General features: G+C 47.3%; 1 protein-coding gene across 8 annotated transcripts in view; it reads left to right on the top strand.

Annotated features, from left to right (window-relative positions):
- The window catches only part of SYNGAP1 (synaptic Ras GTPase activating protein 1), a 738,530-nt gene that overhangs the window by 556,175 nt on the left and 169,820 nt on the right, over positions 1–12,535 (top strand). For all 8 annotated transcript variants that reach the window (XR_011205102.1, XR_011205103.1, XM_069241850.1 and 5 more), the window contains exon 5: positions 11,536–11,657. Coding sequence is in view for 6 of the 8 variants with exons in the window: in XM_069241850.1 (XP_069097951.1) it covers positions 11,536–11,657 (122 nt within the window). In the remaining 2 variants the exon portion in view is untranslated. The remainder of the gene's footprint in view (positions 1–11,535; positions 11,658–12,535) is intronic.

Genomic DNA, 12,535 nt, shown 5'->3' with positions numbered 1-12,535 from the left:
GGTGTGCACCAGAACCAGTCCAACCAGAGGAGAGGCCGACAGAGGGAGATACTCTGGAACCAAGCACGACCGGTGTGCACAACAACCAGTCCAGACAGAAGGAGATACTCTGGAACCAAGCATGACCAGTGTGCACCAGAACCAGTCCAACCAGAGGAGAGACCGACAGAGGGAGATACTCTGGAACCAAGCACGAGCGGTGTGCACCAGAACCAGTCCAACCAGAGGAGAGACCGACAGAGGGAGATACTCTGGAACCAAGCGCAAGCGGTGTGCACCAGAACCAGTCCAACCAGAGGAGAGGCCGACAGAGGGAGATACTCTGGAACCAAGCACGAGCGGTGTGCACCAGAACGAGTCCAACCAGAGGAGAGACGGACAGAGGGAGATACTCTGAAACCAAGCACGACCGGTGTGCACAACAACCAGTCCAGACAGAAGGAGATACTCTGGAACCAAGCATGACCAGTGTGCACCAGAACCAGTCCAACCAGAGGAGAGACCGACAGAGGGAGATACTCTGGAACCAAGCACGAGCGGTGTGCACCAGAACCAGTCCAACCAGAGGAGAGACCGACAGAGGGAGATACTCTGGAACCAAGCGCAAGCGGTGTGCACCAGAACCAGTCCAACCAGAGGAGAGGCCGACAGAGGGAGATACTCTGGAACCAAGCACGAGCGGTGTGCACCAGAACGAGTCCAACCAGAGGAGAGACGGACAGAGGGAGATACTCTGAAACCAAGCACGACCGGTGTGCACCACAACCAGTCCAGACAGAAGGAGATACGATGGAACCAAGCATGACCGGTGTGCACCAGAACCAGTCCAACCAGAGGAGAGACCGACAGAGGGAGATACTCTGGAACCAAGCACGAGCGGTGTGCACCAGAACCAGTCCAACCAGAGGAGAGACCGACAGAGGGAGATACTCTGGAACCAAGCACGACCGGTTTGCACCAGAACCAGTCCAACCAGAGGAGAGGCCGACAGAGGGAGATACTCTGGAACCAAGCACGACCGGTGTGCACCAGAACCAGTCCAACCAGAGGAGAGACCGACAGAGGGAGATGCTCTGGAACCAAGCATGACCGGTGTGCACCAGAACCAGTCCAACCAGAGGAGAGACCGACAGAGGGAGATGCTCTGGAACCAAGCATGACCGGTGTGCACCAGAACCAGTCCAACCAGAGGAGAGACCGACAGAGGTAGATACTCTGGAACCAAGCGCAAGCGGTGTGCACCAGAGACCAGCAGAGGGAGATACACTGGAACCAAGCACGACCGGTGTGCACCAGAACCAGTCCAACCAGAGGAGAGGCCGACAGACGGAGATACTCTGGAACCAAGCATGACCGGTGTGCACCAGAACCAGTCCAACCAGAGGAGAGACCGACAGAGGGAGATACTCTGGAACCAAGCATGACCGGTGTGCACCAGAACCAGTCCAACCAGAGGAGAGACCGACAGAGGGAGATCCAGTTCAACCAGAGGAGAGACCGACAGAGAGAGATACTCTAGAACCAAGCATGACCGGTGTGCACCAGAACCAGTCCAATCAGTGACACTCAGTTTGAGAGAATCTCTCATCAGCCTCTTCTCCTTATACCATTCTCTTTCCCTCATTCTCTTTCTGTCTATGTTAATCTACCCCTTTTACTCTTCCTGTCTCATTGTCTCTTTCTTTCCCTCACTCTGTTCACTTCTAATCTGTTTTCTTCTGCATTTCTCTTTCTTTTTCTGTAACTCTCGCCTCCTTCTCACTTTGTATATCTTTCTCCTTCTCTTGAAATTCACTTCTACTCTTTGCCTTCATCTCTTTTTTCATTGTTTTCATGTTCTGTCTTTTTATTTCTCCTACTCCACTTTCTCCCTTTTTGCAGTGTTCACCTCTTTCAGTCTGTTAGTAGCTTTGTTTGTTCTCTTGCTCTCTGCCCGCTGTGTCATTTCTCTGTATCTCTGCGTTGCTCTCAGTTACTCTCTCTATTTGTCCTCGTTTTTCTCTCTCTCTCACTCCTTCCTGCAGAACGTACAGTGTGACTATGACCAGGGCCACTGGAATTATGCAGCAGGGAATGGCCAAATTATGCGGCAGGGTTTGGTAAATTATGCTGCAAGAAAAGACAAAATATGCAGGATTATCCAACACATTTTGAGATAATGTTACTTAATTATTTTGTCACTTTTAGGTAGAGCGCAAGCGCTCTGACCTGTTGTAAGTATTGTGGGCTTGTAACCACGCCCACCTCACACCCATTACTTTCACTCGTTTGTGGGCTTGCCTTTCACAAATCCTTTGTTATCATTGGTAAATGCTTTACATTTGTTCCTCCTTGGGAAGGTTTTGTCACCGCCTTGGCCATCGGCCCTGTTACATGGATAATTGCACATTTGTTGGTATGTTTGACTGTGAGTGAACTTCTTTTTCCTTTTGTGTCTCTCCTTCGGGCTCATGCTCATGGCAGCCATGGCGCTTTGAATCGGCTTGCTTATGTCAACTAAATGGACTATGTGGCAAATGCTACAAATCTACAACTAAGGGAACATCCCTGCGGCCACACAATCGCATAATTCCAGTGGCATTCATTTCAATCTCAGAAGTGGATTTTATCTGTGTGGTGCATGAGCACTGACCAGGCTTCGGTGACATCTCACCTGCGCCTACAGGATGTGGCCGCCATAGCCCTTGGTGTGCATCTTGCACTCTAGATAGCCTAGAAAACAGAAAAGGAAAGTTCAGCAGCCACATCAGTAGTGACCCCTTCATGCTGTATGTGTCTTTTTAGGGGCGAGCGGAAAACGCTCCATCCCTCTTCTAATCTCTCATTAGGGGGATTTTAACCACGCCCATGATACGTCAGTCACTTTCATTGGTTTGTGGGCCTGCCTTTTAAAATCCACTTGTTTTCATTCATTAAAGGCATGCATACGTCATGCCTTTTCCAGTGTTTAGTCCTCCTCGAGAGCACCGGTAAACTACTGGAAACATATGAGGCTCGATGTTTTCCGTATGGTTCCTAGACTACTTTCTCTCTTTATTTCACTTGTTTTTTTTCATTTAATGTGGCAAGAAAATTCCAGTTAGGAGTTTACAACGCTAACAGCTCTAACTCGCTGTAATGGGAGACGCGTTGTATTGCAAATGCTTGTTTTTATTTCTTTTGTCTTTTCTGAAATACAGATGAGAGGGGTGAGTGACCCGCTCTTCACAAGCAGGGTGCATGTGGAGACTCAAGGCACACGTTGGCCTTGGATCTGGTGGTAATAGGAGCCTACGAACGCCAGAATCTGTAAATGCCTGTGTGACCCTAGCTTCCTATCATGAGCCAGTGGTAAATTGCAGGACTCAAATGCAAATACCCGGCCTCCGAACCTGAAACAAAAGGGGAACAGATTAGGGGTTTTGAAAGCATTGCTGGGCTCGAAGGGAGATGCGCACTGATGTCAGCTGCATGGAGCACGATGCCCTGTTTCACTCCCGGTTTTAGCTGCCGTACAACTCAAGAACGAGTCGCTGACTGGCGCGGGTTTGTTTGACTGTGTAAGGGTGTGACGAGAGAGAGCATGTGGGCCTGCTCCCTCTTCTAAATATGATTTGTTTTAAAACATGAATTTGGAAACACTCCTGTGTTTACACACCCTAATGAAGTCAGTTGCCACGTGCACCACATTTCAGAGCCATTTTAAGGTATGGGCAAAGTGGGCTCTTGCCCAGGGCCCCAGCCTTTCAAGGGGGTGGGGGCATTTGCCCAGCCAGCTCTGTTCTGCAGAAAAACTGGCCCTGATGACCTTGAGTAATTATTAAAAGGATTGTTTGAACTACTGTTTTCCTTTAATCTCTGTTTAATGTGGGTGATCCGGGAGAGTCTATTGTAGTCATTTTGCCAAGAAATGTTGGGTTTATGTTTCATGCAGCATCCATTAATTTTTTTTCTTTTAGATCAAAACGGGACCTCACATATGAGAAATGAGAGGGTGTCACACAGATTATTTGCAGTAATATTAGTGAACTGCTGCTGTGTTACAATATTGGAACAAACCCCACTATCCATGTAAACCATTTAGAATACACATGAGTGCGCCTGTGCACTGTCAGTGACCTGGCCAAAGAGTTGAACTTGGATCATAAGTTCAAAACTTTTGCTAATTGGGGCCACAAAATACATTTGGCCCAAGGCCCCAAAAATCCTTCAGATGTCCCTGCGGGGTACGTGGCCCCGTTTCTTATGATACATGAAGCAACATTAACATGCAGCAACGTTATTTTCTATTAAATCAAACATAACATGTCTTTTTACAGAGCATCTGCTTCTGAACTTGTGTATTTTAAGCTGCACTCATATGTGATAACGAAGGAAAGGGAGGTTTGGTGAAGTAAAATATTTGGTCAAGCTGGGAAGCTGGAATTGTTCTTAGGATTTCTGCTTTTACTTTGTGCAGTTCCAACCGTGGGACTGTCTAGCTGCCTCCTCTTGCTGTGAAAGTTGTAAAGAACTTTACACCCCACCACTTTCAAAGGTCACCAGCTGCCACTGTTATCCTTTTGCATGTTTGATTGCCAGAAGTACGCCTTAAAACCTGAGGCTGGTGAAGCTTTCCAAGCCTACTACTGCCAATGTTTGTGATTTCTAAAAATAGTAATTTGGTTCCATTCAAGGAGTACTTCTATGGGTGAGGATTTGTTCTCTTTTTAATAAACCAGTCACTAAGGGTCATATTTAAGAAGTGGCACAACGCAGTACAGCAAGCAAAGTTGCCACATTTTTTGCAATACCTGAAGAGAGCAGAACTGCACCATCTCTTCAAAGAAATGGCACAGTTTTGCTCTCTACATGCATTAACTGGATAGAGGCAATGCAGGCATCCTTGTGCAATAGTGCAAAGGTGCCTGTGTTATGGTCAGCATAGTTATTGTGCAGGAAGGGTTACCTTCCTTGGAGGATTTTCCCTTCCTGCATGTGTGCTGCAAAAAGCAGCACATAGGCAGAGAGGAAAAAACAAGCTAAAAAAGAGATATTTGTACTTGCTATTCCCACCTAAGCCAGGTGCACTATTTTGGTACAAACCAATGTCTTCAAATCTTTATGGGTTTGCGTCAAAATCCATGGTGGGTGCACAGGAATGCCCATGCACCATCCATGGAATGCCTACCTGGCACGAAGTAATGTAAGGAACCGCAATGTGTTGCATTCCGTTGCGTTTCCCTACAAAGCAACGCAAATCGACATTGTAATGTAAGGTGGATTTGTAGAGTGCTGCTTGTCACCCATGAGGGTATCCAGGCACTGAGTACGTGAGTGGAGGCATGTGCTTAGGCTAGGCCTGAGTACAGGCAGTCTTGATGGTCCTGCAGGAAGACTAATTGAAAAGCCAGGTCTTCAACTTTTGCGAAAATTAAGAAATGGGGAGGGAGCCTTGATGTTTTGATAGAGGTTGTTCCAGGGTTTGGAGGCTTGTTAGGAGAATAACCAACCTCCTTTTCTGCTTCCGTGGATGTGGGGTGTGTGTGTGAGTGCGAGTGATGCTGAGGGAAGTTGTCTGGTGGGTTGGTGGAAGTGAAGCCAGTAATGGAGGTATGCGGGTCCAGTGTTGTGTAGTGACCTGAATGCGTCTGGGAGAAGTTTGAACTGGCAGTGCTTCTGAATGGGGAGAAAGTGGAGCTCTCTGCGGAGTGGTTGGTGTGGATTTGGAGTGCAAGGTCAGGAACAAGTCTGGTGACAGCGTTTTGAATAGTTTGAAGTCTGTGAAGAAAATGGTTTGGAATGCTGCTGTAAAGTGTGTTGCTGTAGTGCGATCTATTTGTGATTTGGGCCTGTGTGTTAGTACGTCTAGTATCCAGTGGGAAGATTTTACGTAGAATGCAGAGGATGTAGAAGCATTCAGAAGTGATGGCATTCACCTGGGACTTCATGTTGAGGTAAGTGTTGAGGATGAGGCCTGGTTCTAAGCCTGGTTGGTTAGGGTGGGTGTGAGTCCGTGATCAGCAGGCCACTACGTGGAGTCCTAAGGTGAGCTCTTGTTCCCGAAGATCCGCAGATCAGGTTTCTTGATGTTGGGCTTGAGGCAGTTCTCTTTCATTTAATTGTCCATGCTGGTTATGCATTGTTTGAAGTTTGTCTTGGTGGTGGCAGTATTGTTTGAGAGGGAAGAAAACAAGCTGTGTGTCATCAGCATAGGAGATGATGTTGATTCAGTGGGATCTTAGCCCCAGGCTAGCCAGAGAAGTAATATACATGTTTAAAAGTATAGGGCTGTGTGATGATCCTTGCCGGACTCCACAGATGTGGTCCTTGTGTTCTAATGTGAATGTCATGAGTCTGGCTTGTTGTATTCTTCCATGGCGGAAGGAAGCTATCCATTTGAATTTTGGCCCTGGTAGGCACGCCATGTATACGCTGGCAAAGAATGTGTGGCGAGAGACGGTGTAGAAAACTGTGGAGAGATTGAGGCGGATGTGTGCTGTCCACGATCAAGGATACGTATGTCATCTGTGGCAGCGATGTGGGCTGTTTCGGTGCTATTGTTTCTGAATCCTGATTGCGAGTCGTCCAGGAGTTTGTGGCATTCTAGTGCTCAGAGAGTTGTCTGTTGATAGTTTTCTTGATGATTTTGACTGGGAAGGGGAGCAGCGAGATGGGTTGGTAGTTACTGCGTATTTTGGGATCAGATGAGAGTTTTTTGAGGAGGGCGGTGACTTTGGCAGGTTTCCTTCCAGGGTGGCTGTCTTTAGAGGGTTCTTGATGGTGGAAGTGATTACAGCACTGCTCTTGGCTCTTCCCATGTTGTAGATATTGAGAGTGCAGGGGTCAGTGGGAGCCCTGAGTGGACTCTCTTCATTATTGCTGCATTGTCCTTAATGGATAGAGGGTTCCATGCTGTCAGATGGTAGTCTTTTGGATGATGAGGTTAGCAGGCTGGGAACGCCGATGGGGAGATGGTTGGCATTCGAAGTTGCTGTAGATCTTGGTGATTTGTTTGTGGGAGAAGTCGGAGAGGTTGTTGCAGAAGTCTTGTGTAGTGATTATGGTGTTGGTTGTGGCTGTTTGGTTGGTGAATTCCTTGTGGTGGCTGAATTTCCTTGCAGTTATTGGAGCTAGATGTGATTCTCAGGGTCAGGGCCTTTTTCTTGGTCTCTTTCACTTGATGGTGGTAGTGCCTAAGAGCGGCCTTGCAGGTGTTTCTTGCGGTGGTTCCTCAGATGGTTCTCCATTTCCTTTCAAGTTGCTTGCTGACTCTCTTGGATTCTCTGAGGTCAGCTTTGTACCAGCTATCTTACTTGTAGGATCATTTGTGTTTTGCGTTTTTCAGGGGCGCCAGGGTATTGGTGCAGGTGGTGTTCCAGTTGTTGGAGTTGTCTGTGTCATAGGTGAGTTAGTTGGTGCGGTCTGGGTAGTTAGGTTTGAGAGCACTGAGCCATTCTTTTGCTGTAACTTTCTTCCAGCAGCGGCTTGGTGTGCTGCTAGTCTCCACAGGGGTGGTTGGTGGCCCTGCTATGTGGAAGTGTATGATGGATTGGTCCATTGAGGTGAATGGAGTGATGTAGCTGACTTTAACCTTGTCACTGGAGAAGTTGGGGTTCAGGGTGTGCCCGGCTATGTGGATAGGGCCTTGAACGGGTTGGTTGAGGCTGATGTTCTGTAGACTTCTGAGCAAGTCCATGGAGTTGGAGTCTGTGGAGTCGTAGAGCTGAAAGTTGAAATCGCCTAGGAGTATGGAGTGTTTGGTGCCCATGGCGAGGAGTGCGGTGAGGTCGGTGAGGAGGTCGCTGAAGTGGGTGCGAGGTCCTGGGGGCTGTTAGGTGAGGGTATCTTTGATAGTGGTTTTACTGTCTGTATGAAGTGTATGTGTTCCATAAAAGTGGCTTCTGGGTCAGTGTAAGAGGTACACCTGATTATATCTCTGTGGATAATGGTGAGTCCTCCTCCCGATATATGGGTTTGATCCAGGTGCAGGATTTTGCAACCAGTAGGGATGACTGCAGCGGTGTGCAGCACTGATATGGGGTTGAGCCAGGTTCGGGGAGGAAGAGGAGGTCTGGTGCTGTAGAGTCGATGCGTGGCTTTGTAAATACCAAAAAGGATTTTGCATCAAAAACATGACAGAACCCAAAAGCAAAATCTTTGTATATCTGGACCTAAATATATTTAAGGTTATGGTTTAAAAAACAAAGAAGGTAAAAACACTTAGGGCCAGATGTAGGAAGCCTTTTGCGCCTCGCAAACGGTGAAAAACGCAGTTTGCGAGGTGCAAAAGGCTGAACACGATGCAGAGTCACATTTTGCGAGTCGGTACCGACTCGCAGAATGTGATTCTGACTCGCAAATAGGAAGGGGTGTTCCCTTCCTATTTGCGACCGCATCGCAATGCTGAGTTGCTTTGTGACCGCAAAAGCGATTGCAAACCAACTCGCAGTTACCATCTACTTGAAGTGGATGGTAACCCATTCGCAAAAGGGAAGGGGTCCCCATGGGACCCCTTCCCCTTTGTGAATGCCCCCAAAAATATTTTTTCAGAGCAGGCAGTGGTACTATGGACCACTGCTTACTCTGAAAAAACCGAAACCAAATGGTTTCGGAATTTTTTCTTTTTGCAGCTCGTTTCCCTTTAAGCAAAACGGGCTGCAAAAAGAAAAAAAAACTGCTTTATTAAAAAAGCAGTCACGGACATGGTGGTCTGCTGTCTCCAGCAGGCCACCATCCCTGTGAGTGCCTAGACTCGCTATGGGGTCGCAAGCTGCAACCCACCTCAGTAATATTCATGAGGTGGGTCTTTGCGACCCCATAGCGAGTCGCAGAAGGTGTCTGAGACACCTTTCTGCATTTCGGATTGCGAGTTGCAATTTGCGAGTCGCTATGACTCGCAAATTGCAAGTCGCAATCTGATACCTACCTACATCTGGCCCTTAGTGAAATTAGGATGACACAGACATTATAGACCTGACTCAGGACCCCCAGACCCAACCACCAAGCCAAGAATGTATTTATTTGTGGTATCACATCCCAAACAACCCCCCCACCCCAAGCTACATGCCTGCACACATGCATACACTATACCGAAATTCCTATCTACATATAGAGCAGCACATCTTCACCATAAAGCCGAGCGAATATACTACAAAATCGCCGGACAGAAGACATATCAGAAAGTAAAATACAGATACTTGACAATAGCATCTTAATCATTAAATATGTAATAGACACAGAGTTTGTGCAACAGTTTTTGAGAGTGGGCAATGAAGTCCTGCTTGACACAACTATGGACATTCAAACTGACACTTGGGTCTTAACACGTTTTTCAACACTAATTTAGCAAACTGTGTCCTAATCCATTTGCCTCATTCACATCAAGGTCTATCCAAATCCTCAACATAAAAGTTTACTCTGTCCTACAACCTAGCGCCAGCAGATGAACTAGCGCCTTCAGAAGAGTAAAGCAGCACTACTTTACTGATCACTCGTCCCATAACCACCCTCCACCCACAGAACCCTAGCTCTTCTTCTAGAAGGGAACATTTTGCACAGTTTAAGAGATTTAGGGGGTCATTCCGACGGGGCCGGGGTCGGCGGGAGCACCGCCAACAGGCTGGCGGTGCCCCGCAGGGCATTCTGACCGCGGCGGTTTGGCCGCGGTCAGAAGAGGAAAACCGGCGGTCTCCCACCGGTTTTCCGCTGCCCGACGGAATCCTCCATGGCGGCGCAGCTTGCTGCGCCGCCATGGGGATTCCGACACCCCATACCGCCATCCTGTTCCTGGCGGTTCGCCCGCCAGGAACAGGATGGCGGTATGGGGTGTCGTGGGGCCCCTGGGGGCCCCTGCAGTGCCCATGCCAATGGCATGGGCACTGCAGGGGCCCCCGTAAGAGGGCCCCACAAAGAATTTCAGTGTCTGCTGTGCAGACACTGAAATTCGCGACGGGTGCAACTGCACCCGTCGCACCTTCCCACTCCGCCGGCTCCTTTCGGAGCCGGCTTCCTCGTGGGAAGGGGTTTCCCGCTGGGCTAGCGGGCGGCCTTCTGGTGGTCGCCCGCCAGCCCAGCGGGAAAACCAGAATGGCCTCCGCGGTCTTTCGACCGCGGAGCGGCCATTGGGCGGTTCCCGCCAGGCGGGCAGCTACCGCCGCCCGCTAGCCTCAGAATGAGGCCCATAATCATGCACACACGTTATAATACACAAACTGTCACTCGCTTCACCCCCTTCCTTTCATCACAGTACGCTTTAATGATACAGTATGTTTAGTTTCCGTTAATTCTTACACGTTTCACAAACACCCATGTTCACAGTGAAATGCCTATTCCTTTTCTAATCTGACTCAGATGCCAAATTCGTGTCTCTTTTGAAAGACGTAATTCTTTGCGCTTCAATGACTCTATCTTGATTTAGTAAAAATACTTCTGCTTACGGTTTTCCAATTCATATACAGCTGCTTTTTTAATGAACTATTTCAGTCTTCATATAGATGTAGTATATCCATGAATAAGTTTTTCATAACATTCACAAATTTCCAAAAAAAGACTTCAACTGAATATTGTTTGTGTGTGTTACAATCCCTTTTAATATTGTCTCTCAACTAGACCAGGTTAGAACATCTTCAGAAATAAGAACATGCACCAAGAGCTCTACCTGACAAATATCTTTCAGTTTCCACACTCATTCCTTTAAAAAAAGTCTAATAGTTTATCATCATCCAGCCTTATATGAGCAAACAGCAAAACATAGGGCCTGGCTGAGATCCTGGTAGATGAATTACTCCGTCACGATGATGGATATCAAGTCTGCCAAAATATAAATCCCATTATGTCGTATGGGATTTAACTTTGGTGGATGGGTTATTTGTCACGGCTGTGATAGAGTAGCTTGTCCGTCAAGATCTCAATCAGCTCCTTGAGCCCCTAACGGGTGAGTAGCTGCGCTTTATAAACACTGATTGATTGATTAAATCAGGTGTATAGTTCTTAAATGCTAACACCCAAGATAATTCCTTCAGTTAGGCACGCAACATGAATCCAAACACAAAAGCACGATTCCCTATGCTTCTTCTTTGCAAGGAATATGAACGAAAGCCAGAAACCAAAAGGATGTCGTACTGTCATCTTCAGATATATTGGTAATATAGTCTGCAAACTGGTGCTCATTGGCACACTTCTTAGCTTCCTACCAGTAGGGTTTGCTCCTTGCTTAACTTTAATCTCATGCATACATTCGAACCTCATTAACAAATTGATAAAGTAATGAGGTCTGGTAGGTGTACAGTATATTAAACTATTGATTCTACAATTAGCAGATTACATCTTGTTCCTAATTGCAGCCATAGAATCAGCAGGCAATCTAGAACCCATCAACCCACACCTAAATTCCACACACCAAGATCAAGGCCATCGCTTCACATTCAATGAAGAACGCCTTTTACCATAGTCTGCTCAGTTAGTCTAAGACTTTGTCTATGATGTGCAAATATTGATTTCTTCTCACTGTACCCATAAATTTGTTTCCTTTGCTTGTGCTGGTTCTTGACAGCTCCTATTTCTCGCCCCCTGCAGCAGGGCTTCTTGAGTCGGCGGTTGAAAAGTTCCATCAAAAGGACGAAAAGTCAGCCGAAGCTTGATCGAGCCAGCAGCTTTCAAAAGATCCTGCCTCGGTTCCGGAGTGCAGACCATGACAGGTGAGCACGCCCTCACAGCTCTTCCTCATTCTGAAGCACGAACCTTGAGTGGTGAGTAGCTTTCAACAGCATGGTAGAGTCTGAGAGACCCTCCTGATCACGTCTGAGGGACAGCAACAGCCTCCCTGTGGCCCTACAGTTGAGTCCCTACAACAGGTGAGGCTCTACCCTCCTTACGTGGTTACTTCGAGGTGCCTGTTGAGCACAGGTTTGCTCTAGAACAGCGGTGCTTAACCTGTGGTCCGTGACCCCTGGGGATCTTTAACTGCTTATCAGCTTAAATTAGACTAACACATTAATAAAGTGGATAAAAATAATAAAAGCAAAATGTAAAATTTAAAAACATTCTTTAAATGTGAAGGGGTTTGACACTAGAGGCCTGGGAGTGGTGCAGATGTCTCAAAGAGAGTACAGCATGAACAATGGACGCCTCAAATGACTTTAGAACAGCTCCATTCTTCGCATTAAAATACAACATTGATTTTCGTTTACATTAATTTGGGGATTAAATAAAATATTTTATCATTGCGTGTATAGTGTCTTGTTCTACGTCATTAAAATTGCTTCCGCCAGAGGCCCCGGATTACAATAATGCCTCAGTGGGGGGGAACACTACATTCCAATAATTACTCAGTGAGGGTCCCCAAATGGCACTATTTGAGTCAGTGGGGGCCCATATTCCAGTAATGACTCAGTACTGGGGCCCCGGATTCCAATATTGACTCAGTGGGGGTCCCTGGATTCCAATAATGACTCAGTGGGGGGCCCCGGATTCCAATAATGACTCAGTGGGGATCCCTGGTGTCCAGTAACGACTCAGTGGGGGTCCACAGATTCCAATAATGACTCCGGGGGTGGTGGTGTTAGATTCCAATAAT

This window comes from Pleurodeles waltl, chromosome 6, assembly GCF_031143425.1.
Source record: "Pleurodeles waltl isolate 20211129_DDA chromosome 6, aPleWal1.hap1.20221129, whole genome shotgun sequence".
Taxonomy (NCBI): Eukaryota; Metazoa; Chordata; class Amphibia; order Caudata; family Salamandridae; genus Pleurodeles; species Pleurodeles waltl.
This window is presented reverse-complemented; position numbering and strand designations above follow the sequence as displayed.